Source organism: Amblyomma americanum, chromosome 3 (assembly GCF_052857255.1).
Source record: "Amblyomma americanum isolate KBUSLIRL-KWMA chromosome 3, ASM5285725v1, whole genome shotgun sequence".
Lineage (NCBI taxonomy): Eukaryota > Metazoa > Arthropoda > Arachnida > Ixodida > Ixodidae > Amblyomma > Amblyomma americanum.
In genome coordinates, this window is record NC_135499.1 from 202,117,275 (window position 1) to 202,142,945 (window position 25,671).

The 25,671-nt window shown below is 43.7% G+C and overlaps 2 protein-coding genes across 2 annotated transcripts; one reads left to right on the forward strand and one right to left on the reverse strand.

Annotated features, from left to right (window-relative positions):
* The first annotated feature begins 173 nt into the window (after positions 1 to 173).
* MED11 (mediator complex subunit 11) lies at positions 174 to 7,973 on the forward strand. Its single transcript, XM_077659689.1, has 4 exons — positions 174 to 311; positions 417 to 498; positions 1,224 to 1,364; positions 4,054 to 7,973. The coding sequence occupies exons 1-4, from the start codon at positions 309 to 311 to the stop codon at positions 4,242 to 4,244; spliced, it is 417 nt and encodes a 138-aa protein (XP_077515815.1). The 5' UTR covers positions 174 to 308; the 3' UTR covers positions 4,245 to 7,973.
* Positions 7,823 to 25,371, reverse strand: mus201 (rad2 superfamily protein mus201). Its single transcript, XM_077659680.1, has 12 exons — positions 24,656 to 25,371; positions 24,145 to 24,320; positions 23,562 to 23,731; positions 21,961 to 22,126; positions 20,728 to 20,953; positions 15,430 to 16,259; positions 14,425 to 14,526; positions 13,797 to 14,010; positions 13,205 to 13,352; positions 11,184 to 11,372; positions 10,374 to 10,464; positions 7,823 to 9,070 (listed from the first exon to the last, which is right to left on the reverse strand). Exons 1-12 carry the CDS (start codon positions 24,741 to 24,743, stop codon positions 8,915 to 8,917), a joined length of 2,556 nt encoding a protein of 851 aa, XP_077515806.1. The 5' UTR covers positions 24,744 to 25,371; the 3' UTR covers positions 7,823 to 8,914.
* Between the last annotated feature and the right edge of the window lie 300 nt (positions 25,372 to 25,671).

Sequence of the window (25,671 nt, forward strand, 5' to 3'; positions counted from 1 at the left end):
ATCTGCGCAACGCTTTCTGCGCTAAGTGTTGAGCCATTAGTTTTTTTTCTTAAAACACACTAAAACACAATAAAGTAAGGTTATTGACAGTAAATAATTTTATAATGAAAATGAAAGCGACAAAGACTTAACTAGTAATTTTTCTATTAGTTTGTGTGTTAAGCCCTTAGTCGAAGCCAAAGCCAGGAGAGCATCATTGAAGCGGCAAAGCGCTAAGGACGCGAGTAAGTTCAGCAAGCGGGGCAAGTTTCAGAGCGTCCGCACCTTTCATCGGGTGGCTTACAAGAACCTGCGATATATACTTCGCCATGGTAAGTTCTCGAACATATGTTTGGCATTACTAAATGTTTAGCACAAGTTCAACTCTGCTGCGGACACTTCAGAATGTCTTCACGTGGTGTACGTTGGTGTTGCAGAATTCTATGACAACACTGAAGATGAAACTCAAAGAGCTGGAAGAGATCGAGAAAGAGGTTGCTGCGGCCTTGCAGAGCGCAGGTAATTATTTATTTTAACCCTCACCTCTTTGTTTCCTCGATTTTCATTCCAGTCTTCTGAATATTCGTTATTCCCTTTCCCGGATTCCTCAGTTTTTATTTATTAACCGCTTGAGATAAGTTGTTGTTGTTCCCCTCACAAAATGGCACATACCCACCAGGGGGATTGGACATAACCAGGCGGTGACCATTTAAATTGCAGATTGCATATGGCAAGCGTGGGATGACCTAACAAAAATTGTGTAACTCTGTTTCCGTAGCAGAGGAGGTTGCAGGAGGTTAGGGCGGCCTAACAAACTGAAAATTAGGTAAGGGAATCAGTTAAAAGAAGGAGATTGAGAGAGAGAGAGAGTAGGAATTGAAAAAAGTAGTTACCCAAATACGAAAGCTTCTGATGGTATGGGCAGTACGAAAGCCTATGAAGGTAGACGTTTTGATTCTAAGAGATAATTTTTCTCCTGGTTTGGATCTGCACCAAACTCTGGCCAATCCCCTACTGTAGTATGTGCCATTGTTTCAGAGGCAGCGGCAACAACTAGCATTGCAAGATCGAAGTTTCAGTGAACAACGTAGCAGTCAGGAACAGGAACCACCGATGCAGAATGCCACAGTTTGGCTTACAGGAACGATATTCTCATTCCCTGTGGTTCATTGAAGTTCTTTCGTTCCTCGAGTGATCCTTGTAACCGAGGTGAAGCAGATGAGGCTCCTTCTCTCTTGCTGCAGGTCAGGCATGCCTCGAGCTTAGTCGAGAAAAGCCCAGCATGAAGCAAGTGGAGTCACACACATCGAGCTTCCTTACTACGCTGCAGAACGTCGAGGCCGCTCTGACCAAACATATACTTTATCTCACGCAAGTGTCCACAGGTAAGCGATCTAATGGAGTCCTGCCATTAGCCCCTTGAGTCTTGAGTACGAAAGCACTTGTAGAGAAAAAAAAAAAGTACTGTGACACATGGTTAATTTGGTACAGACTGATAGATGACCAAAATCTAATGACAGGGCGGCTACTTTCCCATAAAATGAAGCTCTTATAAGTAGGAGTTGTACATTTGTTTGAACCGAAAAAGGCCACTGCCCTTGACATGCGCACCACAGCTAGACGGCTATTCAGTAGGAGCTGCACTCAATCGAAGGAGAAAATTAACAATGTGTGGTAAGGAACCTAGGGGGCGTAGTGAAATGGTAGTACCATTGGATTTGTGCAGTTGTGTGTTTTGAGGCATTTGTCCTCTATCTTAAATGTCTCTGCAGACTGGAAGGCTCCTGATCCTCACCGTGTGTTAGCAAAGCACTGTTCCTTCGATGTCATCCCCTGATTTAAGTGGGTTTCCGCACTGTATGTAAGAATAGTGACACAATACCATACATAATCGTCGTGAAAAAATGCCATTTTCTGGCTACCATGGTGGTTCAGCTGCAGTTCCATTGCTGCCATCAACATGAAGACCACATGCCTCGCCCCAACCAAATGAAAACATGAACAAGTTTCTAGAAGTAAATTGCCACTTGCATTTTTGTCTGGTGGCTGTATTATTTACCTTCCATTACTTGAATGGCAAAAGCACTTCCTTCTACGGAGACACCTTTAAGTACAACCATTTTTGAGTTAATTACTGATAAGTTAACTGCTCGTGTTGACAAAACGGCCAGGATAAGCCCGCACAGATATATACCACATTAAACACCAAAAAAAAAAAAAAAACCCTCAGTAATTCGCCCTCAGAAAATCATACATTCACTAAAAAAAAGAATACGTTGAAATTAGTATAAAAAAAATTCCGCCGAATTTACAAAAAATAAAAACCTATAGCACCAACCCTTGCTTATAAGCTAGAAAAAAAACAAAAAATGGAAGATATCATAAACAGCCATTTTCACTATGTGACATCGGGTAACTTTTTTATTTTTTCTATTTATTTAATAGTACAGATCATTTTACACATCCAAGCAGAAGTTGACTAGAACAGAAGATTAAGGATTATGCACCCGAATATTTGCAGCCACAGCGGCTCAGTAGTTTTGGCGCTCGGCTGCAGACCCGAAAGACGCAAGGCCATGGCGGTCGAATTTCGATGGAGGCTAAATTCTAGAGGCCCATGTACTCTGCAATGTCGGTGCACATTAAAGAACATCAGGTGGTCGAAAGTTCCGGAGCCCTTTGCTATGGTGTTCCTCATAGCCTGAGCCACTTTGGGACGTTAAACCCCTATAAACCATAAACCAAGCACCCGAATATTTACCAACTTTGGTATCGCAAACTGCTTGCACACCTACACAAGCAGTACAAAAACAAAAACCACATGTGAAAAACTATAGGAAGCCCACAACTTCTGACATCTTCGCCAACATCACAAGTTTGGGCATCACAAGATTTCAACTTTAACCCCAAATATCTCGGCAACGGATGCGTCTTTTGCATCTGAATAAACGTTAACAATAACATGAAAGCTATTCGATTTTACTGAGAACAGAAAGTTGATCGAGTTGTCCTCATGACCCTTTAGCGGGAGACATGGGTCTTGGAATGGCAAAAAAAAAACAAATTTTTATTTTTCAGAAGTGGCATGTTCAGATTCAGTATATTCTGAAGTACCTGCCTACAGAGCTTTAATTTCTCATTCAGCTTCCAACTACTAAAGAATGGATATATTTGGCACCTCCGAAGCGCCGAAATCACGAGCTCAGAGCAAAATGCGGCAGCACTTCGCACCCCTCGCTTCCCGCAACCGTGTCCCCAATGGCCGCCATCTGGGTCTTATTCAAAAGCTGGCGCCCTTCCTTACATACTGGTATCACTAAATGCTGTGAAATATTTCTGGAAAGTCTGCATTCCGCTGTTTTTTTAGGCCTGTACAACGAACTCCAAATGACTGGCGTGCGCACTTCAAATTACATTTTCTCAGCTTCACGTTTTTCGCCAGCATGAGTAGCCTTACGGAAGTTTGTGCTAAGTTTTTATGGTACAATTTCAATTAATCTTATACCGTTGAAATTCAGAAAGAACTAGACTGTGCAGCTATGCTATATTTCTTTTGGCTGAGTCGAACATATCAAATTTTGTGAACCATGTCACATTATATTTCATAATTATGTATTTCAAAATCTCGGGGTATTACCCCTTATGTAGTACCTCGAAACGGGTCTTTAAGGTAATAAAGCGAAACGAAATAATGCTTGGACTTCATTGAACATTTTTATAGGGTGATGTACCTCAACAACACTATATATAGCATAGCTCCAGATGCCAGGCCTTTGGCCACAGCTCCATTTCATTCGAAACCAAAAATATTGAAAGAAGCTCTCTTAATGACCCGTAAGAAATTAACTAATTAGGCTTCAGTTATTTACCCATGATATGAGATGTAATTGAGATATACTGAAACTAGTTACATTTTTGAAAACAGGAAGAAGAAATACATCTAATGTTTAATTTTACTACATTGTATCTAATAATAAAAATTCTTATTTGAAAGCCTGAGTATCCCCTTAAGTAATACACTCTGTCAACTAAGGAGGTAGTGATATAAATGAAACTCTCTTCCCCTTTCTCTAGTGCAACCACATGAAGGCTCAAGCTATGCAGCACAGAAAGTATTTCACATGGCCCTCCATCGGCTTGAGCATGCCCGGTCACGCATGAATGAACTAGAACGGCTGCGACACCAGCAGCAGCAGGAGCAGCCACCGCAGCAGCCTCCACTACAGCAGCAGATACAACAACCCCAGCAAGAGCAGGACTCTTGAGAACTCTGCAGATGTGTGTATGCGTGTGCTTCTTATGGTGATGCTGTCTGCATTGCTCCGAGAACTGGGTGCGTGTTTTGATAGATGCTTCAAAACTGGTCTGAAGTGCATAGAGTATACGTGAAACAATCATTTCCAGCTGTATGAGAATTTACACCATACTGTGCTTTGCTCATGTTGCTGTGTGCAGCTGAATGTGTTTGCATTCCATGAGAGCAGTGCTTTTTCTATGTAAATCATTAAAGTCCCAACAGCCGAACCAAAGTGATCCTAATGGAATCTAGCTAAATGCACTTGCTCCATAATAGTTGTAATAAAGGATTCATCTGTTTGATTAGCAAAAATTCACAAGCTCACTAGCTCTTCAGCGAGCAACAGCTTCGTTCGGGCTAGTTGGCTTGAAGTTCTTGGAAACAGCGCAAAAAGGACAAGGATGACAGCACCAGTCCTGTCTGTTGTGTCGTCCTTGTCTTTTTTTGCACCGTGTTTCAAAGAAGCTTTAGTGAGTCATTTGAAACATGGATCATTCTTTTATTATCTCATTTGGTAATAAATCCTTTTCAAATTTCAAACAGATATGTAGAGTGAATTTGGAATACAATTTTCATAAACTGTGAAAACTGGACTTCCCCCCTTCTAACTTCCTACTTTTGAACTCCCGATTGTGTGGAATATTTGTCACACATTTCATCACTGCATGTGCCTTCTGCCTTACCTTCGGAGGAGGTGTCAGACCACGAGGCTTTTGGTACTGAAGGCTTTCACATGGTACTGTTTGCTGGTGTGGCATTTTAAACATTAAGATTCTTTTTAAGAGTCCCTTTGTTACCATTTTTATTGTAGTGCGTGCAGTGCTAGAGGGCCAACCAGTGGAGGCACATCACAGCCACATATTTCTTCCATTAATCTTTCTCCCACAAAATGAGAAAAGAGATAGCGCCCAAAGAAAGGTTGCTGGTTATGCCAGTGGCCGACATGCCCTGCGTCGCTAGAAACCTTTCAGCCAGTGTTATGGAAAAGTGTGACATGAGCTCCAGGTTTGCTGTGCAGAGGTTACTAGTGGCACAGCATGGCAGAGTGCCAGTTCTCTGAAAACTTCGTTAGTGGAGAAGATGACATTGCGAGTCAGTGTGGGATTGCTATCTCTGCTGGGAAGTGGCAGCATTCCTATTTACATCTGCTTGCAGTATACACACGCATTTATCCTTGTTTATCTTTGTATCCTGCTCCTGGTTTGGAATGCTTAAGTACAACACAGTTCATTCATGTGCACAACCGTTTGGAAGGCCCCTAATTTTCTGCAGCTTAAATTTCAAATTGCATGAAGCGGGAACAGAAATTTGAAATATTCTGGAGGTAGCCTCTTATGCGTTAATGCATGCGGCCTTTTGTGCAGAAGCAGCCGCCCGCTTTCTTCAATGGCCCAAGGTGGTAGATAAGTTAGCTTTTTCTCACAGCTCATGAGCTTGTGGGCACCTTGAAGAACAGCGGAAAAAAAATCGCAGAACAGTTACGAGTGTGCAATATGAATGTTCGCGTTAGCTGTGGTGTGACAGCAAAGAAAGAAGCTGGGCACCGGGCCGGGTGATGCCTGCACCCATCCTTGTCCAGTGGTGGAGTTTGAACCAACCACAATCTGCAGCTGAAGCAGATGCCTAGGCCACCTGTCACCTTCCACCCTCTATCCCTTTCCCCTCTTCAACGTCAATCTCCCTATCTCCTAAAAGTGGAAAGGGTTTTTCCTCTCCATTTTGCCACCTGTCAACTGAAGCAGGTGGCTCTGCGGGCGCTGACGACGACGACGACATGAAATTGAGGAACGAGCTTATAATAACCAACACTCTCAAATTCATGCTATATTAATTTGGTTTCAGATATAATGAAAGGTGCTTTCTGAAGCAGATGATTGAAGAAAATGAAAAACGCTCATTATATTTGTGAAAATGCGGCAATACTGCTTTTGACAGGCGCTAGTGGCGCAACTCATTCTATAGCACATGGGCATGTAACCATAACCATGGCACTTGACATGCTAGCTTGTTTAAGCAAGTGGGGAAGCAAGCGTTCAAAGCACTAGCAGAACTTTGTTACCAGATTCTACATTTCAAGAGAATTCAGACGATTAAATTAATCACATTTTCATCATTCTGTCATTCCTTCTGACATGCACAAACACAATAAAGTGGCTACTAACTCACAATTCCGCAAAAACTGCCAAAATTCGCAACTTTTCATGCAATTCTGGAGCCGCAGAAAACTAGGAGCCTTAGCCATATGTGACATGCGTTGATTTCTTTCTATAATGCTTTGAGTTGACTGCTCATTCAACAAAGCTCAGCCGAGCATTTTGTTCAACTTGCACTTGCCATTCGGCAGATGGCACAACGAGCAACAGCACAAAGTGCAAAGACAGATGGAGGAAGCGAGCAGAGTGCTGAGCTAACCTGCAGTACTTTTGTGGAAACTTAAGTTTCAGGCAAATATAATTAGCATATAGGTTGAAGTGTTTTTTGTTTTGTTTCTTCAAAATTTGTGTTCTCCAAACTGGGGGTCGACCATTGCACAAATCGCAGTCAGGGCGAGGTGCAAACCCATCTACAAATGCAGAAAAGGATGGGAGAAAACAGTGTTACAGTGGAAGTCCTCCGTTCTGACCACCTGTGAGCTTTCACAAACTACATATGGCAGTTGCCATTACCATTACTGCATTAAGATTTCATACATCCCTTCCTTTTCGAGACTGCCTTTCAAAAGTCAATACAAAGATAAGCTCGGGGGCCCACTGCATTATCTCTGCACTGACTGCACGCCATAGAGACCTTTTCTTAAAGCCGAAACTTCCCAGCTGCAAGGCAAGCCATGCTTCCCAATCATAGAAGACCGTTGTCGGCAGCACTGAAGCTAGCCTTCACCTTGCCCGCGGAGGCGTCAAAAAATTTGACAGCAGCATGAGAGCTCAGTGTCATCGTGCGCAAGATATTCGAAAAGCAGTGGGAGTGCCTTTTGCATACACAATATAGTAGTCGCATCAAGCTTTCCGTACACCCTTGGAGGGTTACTGCCATTGACATACAGCAACGAATTTCAAGCATTTGTGTCTCATGTCTTCTCTCGTGGATTCCCCGCAATGAGGAGATTTTTTGCCTTGCATAGTGTGCCGTTTCACTGGTGTTTAATGTACAAGTAGATACACTAAGCCTCTCAACGTGCCATTCCTTTTACTGAGTAGACAGCCTTGATGTAGCACTTGCTGACCAGCTTTTTGAGGTTTGAGACATGGCCTGTTGAGCTACCCAAGTAGAATGACTAGGCACAGCCCTGGTTTTTGTTTTGGCAAAGGAATGTTGTCCAACACCCCTTGCAGCGGTTGCCAGTATAAATGTTCACGAAAAAGATCCATGACAGATTTTCTATCGCAAAGTCTTAAAGGTTAGTGTGCAGTTTTAGATGTTATAAAAGATGCTAGTGAACTGAAGAATTATGGCTGGGCTTTTAAACTCCTGTTTTAACAAGTCTGCTTCTTCATACAGCTCATCAAACATAAAAACATAACTTATACTTCTACATTACACAGTGTATTCATGGATAATTTGTTTTTATTTCAAGAAGTTCCATCAACGTGCATTCAAATAAGCACAACACAAGCATCCAGCTCTCTTAATGTGCTTTCCATGGAAAATTTGTGAGGCACAGAGTGCATTAAAAATAATAAAAGTAATGGGACAATAATATTTCCTCCAGCTGTCTGTTTATTGTACCATAAATATCGCCAGGCAATGCGAAATGACTCCGCGGGAAGAAATGCTGACAAACTTGCCGTGATACCTTGTAAACCATTCACAAAAAAATTCAATTTGTTTAGTACCACATGGCAAGTGTTCTATGCAAAATGCACCAAGTGCATTCCTTTATATCAACAGTTCATTGCTAGTGTTGCATCATCCATGAAAGCTTCAAGCAAGATAAAGTTTACGCTCAGTTTTATATGCGGCATTTGATCACTTCAGCTTTTAAGCCAGCATAAGACAGCCCAAGACTAACGATTGTTATTTCCTAATGTCCATGATAAGCTTGCATGCTTATCACAATTCCACGCATATCAAAATAGTTAACAATATTAACATGTTTGGACTGAAACAACATCTGTTCAACTGTACTTGCATGCTTCAACGCTTGCTACAAATCTGGCAGTCAGCTGACGCAATTTTAAATGTGCCAGGTGTAGCAGAGAGGATTTGGGTGAGGATAAAGAGAGTTTTCACAAAGGGATACGTTCCAGGGGAAGAATACTCACAACATGGGTACCTGCAAAACTCCACCTCTGACATGAAAGCCAAGGCCAAGTGCCATATCTGAAGGGAACTGCCACTGGCAGTTCCTTTCAAATATGGCACGTCCCCCTCACCATTCTCCCTGAGACAGTTCGTCCCAAACCTTCAGCACTGATGTCACCACAGAAAAAGATATTTCTGGCTAAGCCACTGGCCGCGAGAACTTGTGCTGCACATATTTAGTACTTCGTATTATGTATTGTGGTGACTGCCGCCAAATATGCCTGCCCACAATGATGGTTACTGTAGCAGTCGAAAAAGAGTGCTGAGTCTGTCTGTGCAGTCTACATGCAGGAAGCATCAAGTTCCTTGTGCTGGATGTGGCCCTACATTTAGGTGTTAACTTGAGTCACTGTCTTCGGAAAGCTGTGGTTCTTGGGCCTTAGCCCTTTTTGAGGGGGCCAACTTGCCCACAGCCTTTGTGAGTCGCTTGCTTGGGAACAACTTGGGTTTGGGCGGTGCCTGGTAAGCGTCCAAATATTGGTCCATACGGGTCTGCAAGAATGGTGAGAAACACATTATAATATTAGTATTTGGATGTACAGACTCTGTCTGCAATACTTTTTCGCAACTACAAACTATGCCAAATTAACAAAAAAAAATGTTTTCCTTGCACTGATCTGATCGTCTCTGATAACTACCAAAATTATTGTTCCACTCATGCTGTTTAATGCACAATTATTCTGTGCTAGCAGCTCATGCCGTTTCTCACTTTGCAAAATGCTAGGCATTAGCAGATTCCCAAGGCAACTGAAATGCAGGTATGGCCATGTATGACCATAACAAGATTGCACAGGATTAGAACATCATGATAAAAAAAAAGATAATAGAAATTTGCAGTGAGAAGCATCACCACAGTCTGGAAGCTACACAGTGCACAAAGGTAAAAAAACTAATATGCAATGCAAGAAATTAGGACTAAATGACTGTACCGTAGCGACATTTAATTTGAAAATTTCACAATTTATTTCAACAGCGCATGTCTGTTGTTACTTGACACATATTGCCAGGCTAGTTGTTTAGTACTTGGCAAACAGCAGAGTACATATTATTCATGTGGACACACAGGCAGAAGAAGAGATGAATGTACCCTGAGTGCAGCACACGGAAAGGAAGGGGCCACTGGACTACAAATGAGCTTACTTAACCTGTGCTCCCAGGCCTCGGCACTTGTTCAGCAATCATTCAGTGCTTGTGAATACATTCATCTCGTCTTTCATCCTCGTTTTCACATGTGCAATAAATTTTACAAGTATGTATGGGAGATTATATAAAGCGCACTTAGGACAACAGACAAGGGAAACCAAACAACACAAGCGCTTGTCTGTTGTCCTAAGTGCGCTTTATATAATTTTTGAAAATGAAAAACCAACTAGCTCAGATGTCAATTATGTATGGGAGTCTTGAACATCCCCACCAGTTTTCCTTGCATGACTGCACAAAGCTAGCTTTAGTACAAAGCCTCCTCATCCTTTATGTTAGTAAACACAGCACACAGGGCTTTTTTCAATATGAATCTAGGTACTGAAATAAGCAGCTGATTTCATAGTGGTTGTCACACACGTGCAGAAGCTTTATACATTCAAAGTCAATGCATTGCCCACAAATACTGAGTGACAGTTGCTTTCATGTAAAGAACCTGAAGTAAACATGCTTTGCCCATAAAACAAAAATAGTAAAAAGCCAGTGTGCTATAAAACAGCACTCCAAATTCAAAGCATTTCTTTTTTCACAGTGCTCTCTTAATTAAATTACAGGCACTGCAGCATTCACACAAATATAAAAGTCGAAAACTTGCCTGTTTTTGTTTGATACCCATTCTTTTCAACACTGGCAGCAAGAGATCATCCAGCTTTTCACGGCTCCAGCCAAGTTTCTGGTATGCATACGTGCACCACGTGCAGTTAAGAAAAAACCAATCACCACACCCACGTCTTTGCCTCGTGAAAGTTCTGACCTTTGGGTCTCAATATGCACGTGGCAGTGCTTTCGATGCGATATATCTGACTAAACGACTGTGCAACCAAACTTGTCTTTGTGCATATGAGAGACAAGTAGCATTATCTTGCCAAACTAAGCTGTCTGTCTGCAGACTACTAATAACTTAAAAAACAATCAAAGTTCTCTTCATAAATGAAAGTAATGCATCAATATAAGGTTTCAAAAGTTCTCAGCATATAGGTACATCAGGCTAGCAGTGACACATGAAAACAACTCTTCAATGCAGCTTAAAGCTGCAGCTAAACTCTTCCTTCAAGTTGGATCTGTACAGTTCTGCACAGAAGTCAGGGTAGCGAAGTCATTAACTAAAACACAGTTTCTTAAAACTAATTAACAAGGGTGCATATAACATCAAAGCATATGCAGCAGTGTTCCTTCAGCTTTCTTTGATGTAAGCTTCCAAAATTGCACCAAAATTATACCCCTGTCGGTGTTACTTTTAGCAAGTGGAGTTGCTCTGTCATGTGTCACTACGATGTGCAGTACAGTAGTAAAAGTGCTGTCATTTCTTCTCTTGTCCTTACGAGGTCAGGAGGAAAAATTCAAGCATTTTGATAGAAAATAAGCAGACCTCAGCTGTAAGACATGTCACAGTTGCAAAGGATATGTGCGCAGTGCATCCAGGTCTGGGGTACCCCAGGAGAACGTTTCGCGCGACTCATCCACAGTTGGCTCGAGGTAGGCTTGCACCACTCGGCTACTGGGGAACCCTGCCTCCAGGGAGAGGCGCACCAGATGCGAGCGTGTCTTGCTGCCTGGTAGCACTTTTTCTTCTTTGGCCTGTTGCAGCCATGTGCTGTTGGGAAGGTGCAAAGATGCACACAACGCCAGTTGAGCTTGTCTCCACACACCACATAAGTTTGCAGCAAGTTAGCACAAACATGCAGCTGGATAGTTTTTCCCAATGAAAGCCCAACATGCATCTCTGGCACACCAAAAGAGCAAAGTGCACAAAGCCATGCTGTACCTTGCTACACAGCTTTAATGCTAAAAGGTAAAAGCCACATTAACAACTTCAACTGTCACACAGTATAGTATTGATGTACTGGTGCTTAGTTTTCCAGGCATTCGATGCACAAAGGCAGAAGCAATCACTCCAGAAGTACAGTACGTCACCAGTCAGCAGAACAAAAGACAAGGAAAGCCATGCATCACACTACAAGAGCTACAAATCTGCGTTTACACCTCTTTATTACAAGTTAAGCAGCTGATCTATATAGGCAGCGGCAGCATGCACTCAAAAGAGCTAACTTTGCTCCCAGGGTATACATAGTGAATGTCGAAGGAGAAATGCAAGAGCTTGTATGTAACGAGAAAGGCTACCATGATTTGTAATGAAGAGGCGTTGAATAAACTGAATGAATGTAGATCTGTGACATGCTTTCTAGCCACTGCATGCTTCGCTCTAGTGCTGGCTGCAGGGTAGGTTTTTCCTCCCAACCGCTCAGTGATGAGATTTTAGACAGCATAGGACACAATTTTGCATGCGTGTATGCCTGCATGCTGACTTTTCAAAAAAAAAGTGTGCATAGAATGAATAGTTGTAGCAGAGTCCCATTGCCTCAGAGGACAACACATGGGTTTTCTGGCTAGCTGTCAACAACTTTGTGTCAACAACTATACACAGCAGCTAGACAAAAAGTTGGGTGTGTTGGAATATGTTCATATGTGAGGTTGGGTGTGTTGGAATATGTTCATATGTGAGATTTCACCCTTTAACCCCAACCCCAAACTCTACTTGTCACAAAAGATTGTAGCCCCGCAGCGGTGGCTCAGTGGTTAGGGCGCTCGACTACTGATCCGGAGTTCCCAGGTTCGAACCCGACCACGGCGGCTGCGTTTTTATGGAGGAAGAACGCTAAGGCGCCCGTGTGCTGTGCGATGTCAGTGCACGTTAAAGATCCCCAGGTGGTCGAAATTAATCCTGAGCCCTCCACTACGGCACCTTTCTTCTTTCACTCACTCCCTTATCCCTTCCCTTATGGCGCAGTTCAGGTGTCCAACAATATATGAGACAGATACTGCGCCATTTCCTTTCCCCCAAAAACCAATTATTATTATTATTATTATTATTATTACAAGAGATTGTACCAATATAACCAATAAAAAGCACACTTGTCTGGCCCGATTTTGAGCTGCTCTAACTGCCAAAGACGAGTTACAGTTGGCAGTTACATTGGCTGCAATTTTCAACACTACAGGGCGATAATTGTGCATGAAAAAACACGTTTCAAGCTTTTAGCACATTTTAAAACCTGACAACAGTCATTTTCACCAAAAACTGTTTAAAAATTTGACACTTTTGATATGTTTTGTAGGAATTAATTTGGCAGTTAAAGGGTTCATGACATGAAAGAATGTAGAAACTAGCACACACTGTCAAGTTGATATTAGACACTGATTTGTTTCTTTTTGAGATCATGCCTTTTGTACATTTCAGAATAAACAGTGCCAGGCTCCTTTTTTTATCTGGTGTCAGCAGCAAATGTGCCAGGCAATAGGAAGAACTACAATGCAAATGCTAATTTTATTTACATTAACTACTGATGAACATCTATTTTAAGGACAATACAGGCGAGTTTGGTTACTAAGACATAAAGAAAGCCCAAGTGAGTAGACAAAACTGACCGAAATTGTTCGAGGAGTGAAATGGCATCATCTCCTTTGAACTCGCTGAGCACCTCCATGGCAGTCACAGGACCCACACCATTGACACCTGTTGTATAGTCACTGCCGCACAGCAGGGCGAACGCCACCAGCTTTTGACGGTCAAGGCCTGGTGAAAAATTTCCAAGTCCCACACTTATTTAACAGGCTGTCAAGTCTACACTTATGGACCTCAATTGCAAATCTAGGTACCTGCGCCTTGAACTTTCCAGCGTTTTGCACAATTAGCACTTTTCTGAACCCTCGCCTATCAATGAAAAATATGTGTGATGGGTAGCAAAGTAACAGAGCAAAAGAGGTTGGTAAAGGACTTTGTGAATGAAAATATCTTCACAGCATCTCGGCACCATTGTTGCCTTAGCATTTACCTCTTTCATCACTGCCATCACCATACACATTCAAAGCAAAACAAAATCCACCTCACTGCATGGAACTTGCAATAGGTAATAATTTGTTGGTCATCTCGTGACAGTTTTTAAAAAGAAAACTTAGATATAGGTGACCTATTTAAAAGAAAGAACGCAGAGCATGGCTGCAGGAGCATTGCACGTACCGAACTGTGAAGCCAGATCCTTGAGCAGGAAGCGTGTGGGCCGTCGATCAGGGCGGAAAAGGTGCCTGTAAACGCACTGTGCACCAAACAGCCAGGCATCGCTGTCATCCGTCACGACGCCTTGACTGAGCCCTTGCTGTTCCAACCAGGCACACTGGGCTTCTGCCTCCCCAGGGCTCACCACATATGGCTGGCCCAGCAATGCAAGAAGCTCCTGCAGAATGACACCGGAGAAAATTTGTTAAAGCGGCACTGAATCGTGTTTTTTTTTTCACTTTCGGCTTATTATTATAAAAAGTAATTACATCATACAGACAACAAAAATATTACAGATGACAGTCTCAGAGTCACAGACTGAACTGGGATTTGGAGCTGCTATATTTGTATCAGTGAGGCATTCCCACTCCTGCGGGCACCACTAGGTTTTTGCAAGCTACAAGGCCACACCAAATGCAGCATGTGCAAATAATATGACACTTGGCTAGCAACACGGCATTACACATCCTCAATATCTTTTCTTTTTTGACAACGCACTTGTAAACATACTCTCCTACTAAAGACGATACAGCAGGCTTTCAAGTCAAACAACACTATCTATTAGAAATGAACGTGGTTTAAATTTACCTACCTGACACTCCTTCACAAGCACATCGGTGAGACTGGCTGCATGACGCTGCTGGCGGGCAGCTTCTTGCTCCAGATCCTGCTCCCTCATTTGAAGCTCACGTTTCTGCATTCATCACACGGCCACATGCATTTAAAGAATAACTTTATGTTCTTCAACACGTAATGGCAGGCATGCAGGCATAAGGCATATGGAAATGCATTTAACATTCAAAGTACATAAATGCTTGAAGGGACTGCAAATCCTTCCTTTTAGCACAATTATATGTATGGCCTGCTGCTGTTATCTACCTATTGTTTGGCACAGAATGGTGCTGCCTTAGCACAGGAATCTTTATTTCGTTCTACAGCATTCGAATTTGTGATGTCAAGCGCGTTATGAATTTGCCGGCCACAACTCGGATGGTCATGTGGCAACATCACGGGAAGTTTCTTTCCCGTCAGTTTCACTGCATTCCATTATTCATACATCAGCTTAAAAGAAGAAACTACTCCCATCTGCAGAGTATGTTGTTTTATCTTGTTCTGAGTGCTAATTCAGCAAAAAGTTTGCAAGGCACAGCCATTCAACTTGCTTGCTGCAAAATCATCAATGCTTGCTGTGCAGAAATATGCAACGCTGAATCACGAGGAGTATATTTGGCCTTCAGGCTATTTTCTCCACAAAGCTCTATTTTGGTGAAATTGGCATATTTTTCATCCCTGAAATGTAATGTATGACTTCAGACTTAATTCATAATCCGAATACTGGGAAGGGAAGCAAATACCAGGAAGGAGGTACAGCACAGAAAGCAATGTTTATCTAGTCAAGTTAGGCTATGTTAAGTAATCTAGCTAAGCAATTAGATTACATAGCCTTTGCTTTTGCAGGCCTGAATTTTTATCCTGTCCATTGGTGTAATAAAGAAATTATTATTAGCAGTAGTAACGTTGATATATAGCATGTGCAGTTTTTTTTTTTTTTCATTCCTATACCAAAGTTTTTGAAAGCGTGCAAATTCCTACTCACCTCCTCCTCAGTCCTAGGCGGTTTCCAGAAGCTGCTGCTAGGAGTGGGTTCTTGGTCAGCTTCTTTTTTATTTTGCTCCAACAAAGAAGCTTGAATGGCAGCAAGTAGCTCTTCATCTTTTTCTTCCTCATCCGAGAGTCCCACTACGTCGCATGCATCCTTCGATGCAGCCTCTGATCCCTCAACAACACCAGAGGAATCCATGCCTCTATCCTGTGATCCTGACCTATCGGATGCTGCATCGCTGTCCTCCTGTTCGACTGGCTCTTGCCTTTTATCTTGGCTCACGTCTTTCTCGCCTGACTCCACTGACGGTTCTGTTGATGTCACCAGACGCTCTTCATCTCTTGAGTCAGGCTTAGCTGAAACTGATAAATCTGTAGGCAATGTTGGCAGTGCTGAGCTAGTGCTTGTGCCATTTGTAGTTTTTTCCAACCCTTTGGTTACAGCCATGTGCACCTTTTCTGGTTCCACTACAGTTGGCTCGGTACGCTCACAGGTTCGCTTTACAGAAGTATCAGCCTCATCTCTGAGATCAGTGACCTTTTCTTCTGTTTCACCTTGTTCACTTGTGAAATCAACCACTCTCTTTACTTGAGGATGAACGGCTTCGATGGGTGATTTAATGCCCTGGGAAAGCGTGGAACCACTGTTTGCAGCATTATTGCCTGTAGTCTTGTTTGGAGAGCATTCTTCAGACAACCACTTTAAAACAGCTGGATCATGAACTGACAAGGATGGGCTTGGGTTGGACGCTTGGCTTGCATTAATGTTCCGCTCTTTTTTCTCCTGTGGGCTGGCTGCCTTCCAGTCTCTGATTTGGCTTTCCCCTGAAAAAAAATCGAGAGATAAATACAAATGCAAATTTAATTTTGGAAATGAGCAACATGCACGAGTAGCACTTTATGTTGTGTGGGTATAAGGAAACTAGCAAGCCTGTTCCCATATAATGTACATTATATCTTTTTATACCTCCAGGCAGTATTCAGCTATTCAGCGTATATATATATATAAAGACGATGGTTCACATTATATGGCTATAAATAAGAGCAGAGAGATCATCCGTTCTGCTCATTTATTTTACACTCTGCACCATTATTGCTTTCTCTTTCACTGCAAGGTGTTGACAAACTAATGATTCCAGCAGCTAAACAATGGTCCCAGAATCAAGCAGTCAACAGATGACTTTCTGCCTGAACCAACACTGCAAGGTTTGGCTTATTTCATTCCTTGATTACCAGTCACAGACAGCGTTTAGGTAAGGCTCTGTGAGAGCCAGGTCTCAGCTTGCTTTACTCTGCCAACAGGCATGTCATGCTTGCTATTCTAAGCAGTGCCTGAAGAGAAACACGGTGACAAAAAATGCATCACTTATGCATATAATGTGAGATGTGTTCATCAGCCTTTGAGCCTTTCCCAAAGTATTCCATATGCACAGCAAGCACAGCTCAGCTTTCAAGTCGATGAAAGTACAATGAAACCCCACAAACAAATACACTACCTATTTAACAGCAGCAGTAGTGCTTATGGGCAGTCTTGCACTTCTTCACAGACAAAATTCGTGCTCTCCTCAATGATAAAGCGCAAAGCTAATTTTTTTTCTTATGCAGTAGACTCAAGTTAAGACGAACTCTGTTAAGGGGGGATGCCAGGCTGAAAAGTCAACTTTTGAACTACTGCACCAAATGCGCACAAAAACTATCATTTCAAAAATAATGGAGATATACTGCTTACTTGTGATTAGATATCTTCTAGATGGTTTATAGTGCAGGATAAGGCCAGTCGCATATTTTTTTAACCGTTTCTGTTTAAAATATCATCACTCTAAAAGCCAAGTTCAATTTTTTTTTTTGTCATTATGTGCCAGACATCTCAAAATATTTTGTTAGAAAATATTTAGCAACCTGAAAAGTACCTTATCTTGTTCCTGAGAAAATTTCAGTTGTGAAACCACCTTTAAAGCAGCTTTTGTCGATGCAGTTTGGAAATGATAGTTCTCCTAACGATTTACTTTTCCCTAAAAGTGCGAACAGAGAAAAATGAGTTCGAAGATTTCAGAACATGCTATTTTATATATGGGTAGAAAAAAATTATTCAAAGTGCCCTGCTCCACAGCTCGGACCCTCCTCTTCGACATAGCACTGCTCTGTGGCAAATGCTTCAACTGCTCTGTGGCAAATGCTTCAAGCTTTCTTTCTTTCTTTCTTTTTTTCAGTTTTAGAGCTGTCCATCGCCCTTGTGTTCGCTCGTGAAATACATTGATGGGTTGCTTGCTGGACGTGCTTCATCATTTGGACTCCATGTTCTAGTTACAGCTTGTAAAACTCTCTCTTCAAGCCACGTGTGCCCTCATTAAATTCTAGTACAGCCAAGGCTGCCGCAGTCTCCACGGTTCTTAGCGATGCAGATTCGGTCTTCGGGTGACGAACCATCATCGCAGCTTGAAGGGTTCACGTTGGTCGCTGTTGGCAGGTTTAGGTCTGGCGAATGCACAAGCAGACACTTACTTGCTGGCGATTGCCCATGCTGTGTAGGCCTCTAGTTTCTTTAGTGCGGTTTCGCTTCCCAAATGCTCTCCTAGTCAAAGCCTTCGTTGCTGGCATCTTCCAGTCACACCACCAGCCACCCGCTGATCGCAATAAACTCAAAGAAGGATGGAAAGGTAACAGATAGCAAGCGTCGAACACAACCAAAGAAGGAGCAACTACAAACGGCACGAAAACAGCGTTGGGTAGTCACGTGGTATATTTCCGCCAATCCGAGCTCCTGTTTCGGTATGCCATCCACTCTACAGTTAGTGCAGCCAGAAATATGCCTCCCTTCTTTATTTCTTTGTTAGTGGCCTTGTGTGTTCTCGAAAAGACCTTCCGTGACTAAAAAGCGCGAAAAACAAACTTTCTAACATGGGCATTCACTTTGCGTTTGGTTTTTTTCCCGAACCACGGCCGCATCATGAGAAGAACATTCATAGACACCTTCGACGGCAAATGCGTGCCACCACCTTATGAAAAGAATTAATTTTACTCTTTTCTAGTGCTCTGACAACAACCAAACTGTGTGAGAATATTCTTCATTAAACCAGGAATCCAAAACAATTGAAACATAAAAACACAACTTTTTTTCTTAAAATCAGTCTTTTAGCCCCGCATAGCCCTTTTAAGATTCATTCTCAGATCATAATCATCATCGGCCGGCAGTGGCGGAATGGCGAAAACGATGATGTGTCCCCCAGCATGCGCTGGAGAGAACGCTCGGGACCTTGGCCAGGGCCGGACGCTGCCGCCACCGCTCCGCTGCTATCTCTTTTCTGGCAGCCCTCAATAAATGTGGCTGCGGTTGCCTTCCTGGGCGACCTCCACATTGTGGGGACCCGGAATCTCATTCGCCCACCTAACTTTCTGTCGCCCCCTGCTGCGCTTGCTTTCTCTTGGAGTCCAGTGCTTTACTCTTAAGGACCATCGGTTATGTTGCCTTCGCATTACATGCCCTGCCCAAGCCCATTTCTTCCTCTTGATTTCGACTTTGATATCATTAACCCGCGTTTGTCCCCTTATCCACTCTGCCCTCTTCCTGTCGCTTAACAATTACACCTATCATTTTCCCAGACAAGACAACCAATATGACAACATTTGCTTGGTTTCCCGCAGACTCAATGTAAAAAAAAAAAAAAACTGCTTAAGTCAAACTGTTTTACGTGTCCTTCGTTTAATAACTTTCACAGTGACTGCGACCCATGGAGTCTCCGCGCAACAGTTTTTGTGAAGAGTCTGCGAGGCACTCTCAAGGCAAGTTAGAGAGAAAAATTGGAAAAACATTTCCTCACCAGAAAGCCCAGCCCACAAGTGAGCTTTGCCCTACATTCAGCTCCTCCCCACAGCATGGTAGCGCCTCCGCACCTCCGCACAAAGTTGCGGAAAAGCGTCCTTGCGGGTGCAGGTAAGGAAGGCAAGGAGCCTTCACTCCAGCCTGCACGTGGCGCAGCAATCCGACATGATCGGACCTCGGCATCATGCACAGATCACGTGCTGTGCGTTGCTTCCAGCAGACAAAAAGGCGCATTGGCGCAGGGCACACCTGCCAGTCGGCTTGGGACTTATAGAGTTGCCTGGAGTCCCAGACGGAAGCCAAACTTTAAATCGACACGGTCTTACAGCATGGGTTTCAACAGCGCAGAGACCTGACATAGCCACACATCAGCGCCAAGCCCACGTCACCTGTGGTGGACGGAACAGCCTTACCGCAGAGGGAGTGCAATAAAAAAGAGAGAAAGATGGTCATAAGCTTTCATAGCCTTACTATATGGCTAGCCAGCTGGGCACTTTCAGGATGCTTGAAGCTACTGGGAAGGCAAAAAGACATCTAGAAAACACAAACAGTGGTCACCGCGGAAAGGAGGCTAAAAGAGATAGTGAAAAAAAGAATCCAGACCAATGATGTTTTCAAGTAGGATGAGTTTTTTGTACCCTCAATCTTCAGCTCACTTCATATATAATGCTCTATTTTTCATTACCTTATCACTGCAAGATAGCTTTATTCATTCTCCTCATGTAACAGATATTTTGGCATATTGCTAGCATGCTTTACTGGGGCATTCTTGATAAAATGAACTCTTCGTAAGGGAGTCTACTGCATTACCTTCGACTGACGGCATTTTTTACAATAATTTTGCATAACCATTTCAATGTGTGCTGTGCCGATGATTGCTATGACATTAGATCACTCTGCCGCCAACCTTTGTATTTAGGCAAGCAAAAGTGACATGGAGCATACACTCCTAGAGAACAAAAAGATGGGTGAGTTGGTTTGAATTTGCCATACTGTAACATACTGTGCCATATTGTGTTTGAGTTGCCTCATTCTTGGTCTCTGTCCTTCGCGCTGTTACAGTACAGTAAAGAGCATACACTTTTCTGCATCTTTTTGCGTGGATTCGACATGGGCAGTAGCACCAGAGTCAGGACTTCCACCAAGAACCTATGCTAGTGCCCCTACGTTTTACTGCTCTCTTTGACCTGTATTTTGCTGCAGCAGGCTTGGCTTTAAAAATAGGCAGTCGTGCTCTCTTGAGGCAGCAAGAATACCAGCAGTGGTACTTCACACTGCCAACATATGAGAGCAATAATAAAGCAGTAACCAAACACAAATTAGCTTGTTATCTTTAGCATGCTGCCCTTGGTTGCACTGTTTTTTTTTTTTGTTCAGTTAAAACTGGATGCTTGAAAATGAATTTAGAGTACTTCTTTTAGCATTCTCAATTATGGTTCAATCACAGCCATAAATTCTAGTTACAAGGCATACCTGCTTCACCTTCCTGGCTTTCTGACAGCAGGAGATGCTTGCTGGAGCTTGTGTTTAGCACCACCTGGTGAGTGTTGGGCTGCGAAGCCACACGGCTCACTTGGGCCTCTTCACCCCAGAAAGACAGCTCAGGTCTCATTTCTTGTCGGGCCTCCTCAGCACGCTGCTGCAGTGTGCGCTTGCGCAAGAGACCCTGCAGCTGGTAGGCTGAGAATGCCTCCGAGTTCTGGGCGCAACAGAAATAGGCTGCACGTTAACTGCCCAGAGTGCTTCATAAAAGCATAGCATGAAGGAAAGATGGCGGTCTTTCCCTGTCACTGTACAAATGAAACGGTGAAAGAGATGGCCGCAAGCAGGTAAGACATAAAGACAAGTGCAAATAACTGAAAGCCAAGCTATTATTCTAATGGCAGCACAAAGAAGATGAGGGCAAGTACAAAGCTGCCACTAGGGCACAGCTTTCAGTTCCAGAGCATTTGTCTCTTCGTACTTCCTTCTCCCAGTTTTCTTTGTGCAGCTAGCTGTTTAAATCACAAGCCACTGCCAACCAGTAAAGCTTTCTGCGGTTTGTTCATGCAGGCTACACCTGTAAAGTTCCTGTCATGCTTAAGCTTTGACTTCTTGAAACACTATAAAACACGCAGCTCAATTTCAAGCTCCGGTGCCTTGTAAACCCAGCAGGTGTTGTGATTACAAATAACACCAGAGATCGCAAAACCGGCTGAGGACAATAAGCATGCAAAGGAAGCCACAGTATCAGTGATGTCCAAAGAAGGTGCTAGCTTCTACAACATTCAGTGGGAATATTAGTGAAAAGGAACAGGACATGGAAAAGATGAGACAAAGGTGCAGACGCACCAAACGCTTTGAGGACGTTACGTGTTTACTGTCGTGGCCCTATATTTTCTGTTTGTTGTCATCATCAGCAGCAGCAGCTAAGCTATGCCTACTCTGAAGCGTTGTCTTGTGCTGGGTTTACTGTCACAAAAGCATCTAAGGCAATCATGCGCCAAGCTTAACTCAAAAGCATCACTGGAGTTAGTGGCACCTGGTTCATGTGTGGAGAAGCAATGAAAAATAAAACCCACACTGCCGACACCTAAACTACAGGGCAGTGCAAGGAGGACGCAGGAGAGAAGTGTTTATAAAAAGGACAGAATGCATAAAGAAAGCCAAATTCCTTTAGGTGCACTCTGACAGAACTCAATAGCAACTCCTGCACTGATGCCTTACTTTGGGTGCCTTCTTTGAAGGGCCCCAGCGATGGTAGTGCTGCATGGCAAGCAGTGCTCGATGGCGGGTCTCAGCTGGGAGGGCTGCAAATTCTTCCGAGTCACAGTCCAGTGATGCCAACTCCCACACTGCTTCTCCTCCTGATAGCCAGTCATCATCTTCTACCCTGAGTTGCAATGATAGATTCACTAAGGGTGAGGAAACTGATGAATGAATCAGCAGTCAAGCAGTAATACCACAAATGCAAATGACCACAGTCCAAACTGACAAACACTCACAACGAGCTTGTTGTGATAGAAGCATAACCTTGTTGCACGCAGCCCCTACTGTATGTGATACCTCATTATGTGCCCTTAAAGAAGAACAACTCACTGATTGATTTTTGCGCACCAAAGCAACACTGTGGGGTATGAGGCATGCTGTAGTAGAGAACTCGATATTAATTTCGATCACTTGGGGTTCAGTAATATGCGCTAGGATCTCAATACATGGGTGTGTTTGCATTTTAACATGACAGGTCCCGCGTCGCAGAAACGCTGGCATTGTTGTCACTGGCAGCGAGCAAAAAATCCCCAGAGAAGCAACCTAAGTGACAGGTGGACCCCCTATGTCACGTGACCTTGTGACGTTATCACAACCTGCCCACTGGATTGCGAACAAACTGCCCCGCCGTGGCAGGTGGTAGTTAAATTAATGATTAAGAGGTTGCTTGGGAACAGCAACCTGGGTCTCACAAGCCCTACTGGTGGCAGCACCTGCCATCACAGGGCAGTGGCGCATTACTTAACCGATGCACCACAGTGCCAGGAGTGGTATGAGGACTCCCAAAGATCTATGAATATAAGGTAGAAATTACCAACTCTCCCATATTTGGGCATTAACCCTTTAACGCTACCGCATTAATAGCTTTAAGACGGAGCTAAGTGTCCCCCCAGTTTATTCCTCAATCGAAATTTAACTGCATAAAGGGTAATAAATGGTGATGAAATCTGCTACCAATAAAACTACGGTTATGGGAATATAAGCAAGACAGCAACAAGGAACTGCAGTTACTGGTATCAGTCTGTTATCGATATTTGGGGTTTAACGTCCCATAACTGCATACTGGCTGCGAGAGATGCTGCAATGGAGGGCTTCAGATTGATGTCAACAACCTGCAATTTTTTAATGTGCACTGACATCACAGAGCACATGAATATTTTTGCTGCATTTTGCCTCCATCGAAATGTGGCCACTGCAGCAGGGATTCAATCCTGCATCTTTGGAATTATCAACCAAATGCCATAGTCACTAAGCCACCACAGGTGAATTCTAACAAAAATATGTGTATACATTCCACCTGCATGTCACCTCCAGTATGTTGCAAGTGTTCAACCCTACGAAAAGAAAGCAGCATCAACAAGACATAATGAAACAGCCAGAAGCCTAAAAAAGTGCTATCATGCTAACTGGCTTTCACCATCGATGGCATCAAAACGCTTCACAAATTAGACAGGATAAAATTTTCAGTGTGCTTGTTGGTCACTGCTCTTGTGTTTTTAACACAAACCTCAGATTGGGGTAAACCTCAGCAGAACAAGAAAAAAAACTGAGTGACCTACTTGTACAACTTATTCCAGTGCTCTGGCAGAGGTGGCAGAACATATAAGTCATCCACGGGAGCCTTTGGAGCTGGTCGCTTAGAACCCCGATGTCGAGCCTTCAGAAGCAGCAACCGTGCCTTACGCTGGGCACTCTCCTGTGCCACTGTGCGCCTTTCTTGGCGGGCAGCCTGCAAGATTTTGCTTAGGCCTTAGCATTTTCTCAACTTCTCCATTGTAATTAACATCCGCCGTATATCCACAGCAGGGCAATTCACTCCAGCTGTTCTTGCCTCACAGCTACATTCATTGTGCATCGCTGTTCCATAATCAACCAAAGGTGCAACCAGCACATCTAATTAACAGTCCCAGTGGAAACAACTGCACATTACAATAAAGGCATAAAAAAAATAGCACAAAAATAATGCAAAACCTTCATGAGAGTCCATAAAGTGTCTAAATAACTGCAGAAAAGAAAATTCTGAAAAGGGTATATTAATTAGCTGGTATACAAACTTCTGCCCTGCGTCTTACTGGTAGTGCGTCGGCTTTCAAAAGATTCCTCGAAGATTTCGGTTTTCTTTTCATAGTGCACTGCTCTTACCAAAGTCTGCTTCTTGAGCTGTGGCACGCCGCCATCGAAGACGAAGACAGGCTTCACTCCGTAAAAGAGGAGCTTGCAAACACGCTGGAGTAAACCCAGCAGATGCGCATTGGCCATGGGGCTTCCCTGTGCATCGCGGTATCCTTTGACGGCTTGGTGCAACCACAGGCTCACGTCTACAGAGGCAAGCGTGATTCGTCAAGGAAAATGCATGTTTTTACTAATGATCAGTACTGTTCCGCGATTGAAACAACAATGGAGATGGCAATGCGATGATTCGGGCTGCCGATTCGGGCTACGTACTATCAGTACGTCACTAAACCAGTATTTGTAAATGTGTGGTCAAAAACTGACCATGCGGTAGCTCACGGGGAAAGTACACAAGACAACAAAAATGCAGGTCATCGAGCTAAACGCCATCATTCAGCACCCTAAAATAAATCAGCCCCGCTTCGACACTGGCATGCACATGCTCGGACTAGAAGGTGAGCGCACGGAAACCAAAGGATACCGACAGCAAGAACTTTGTTCTCGAGCGTTTCTAGGGCAATCGGCTTCCCTGCAGGCTCCAGCACCTGCCACAGGCCGTGAACACCCATTGCCTGCGCTGTTCACAAGTTTTCTGGCCCCAGTCCGACGGCAAAAATATTCCAGGCAAGACGCTGTGATGGCGATCTAAACAAAAGTTCCCCTTCTCCGAACAAGATCAAGACATTTTAAGCTTGATGTGCTATACAACACGATGTGGCAATTCGACATATTCTCAGGTGAACTCATGCGAGGCGCGCCGGCACGCACAAGAAGCGAACATTCACAGAGCAGACGCCATAGCAGCCATCGATCGGCGCCATATGCTTAATTGCCATGGAGAGATACACCATTGGAAGCAATAGAGGTCATAGTACAAAAAAGAATCTGGTGAAGAAAAAATGTTCTAGACGCCACCAGCGGCCAATTATGAATCTGTCTTTTATTGCTAGTCATTCCGCTCGATTGTAGGTTGTTCGGAGAATGTGGTGTAAATACATAGCTTGCCCACGCAAAGCCGAAGGGTCAGCGAAGCTGCTTCGAAACTGCCGTCTTTACGCAGTTCACGAACATCCCTTGTAGGGCAAGAGAAGCAAGAGAGAGGGTGGGAGCATATCGCAACCCTCGCAATCGCTCAGCGGCTCTTGCGCTTCCGGCAAACCTTGCTTCCGGCCGCAGAACATGTAGAGACTTGCCCAGCTAGGTAGAAACATATTTCAGAAGGGTATATGCTTGGGCTTGTTGGTCCAAGTAAGCGCCGTGTGTTGTCCGTCTTTCTGTGTCCTCGTTTCTTTGCGCTACGTTTTTCACCTTGAGGTAGAAACTGGGCGCGCGTGCCGCGCTGTCTCCACCTTGCTGTCTCCCTCACACCCCACGCTCTGCTCGCGTCTACCGATTGTGGAAGGCGCAGCTGCGGTTTAGTTTGAGCAACGAATGCCATCGTCAGACAGGCGTCACATCCAGCAGGGATTCGAAGCACAACCGACAGCGCTCGACTTA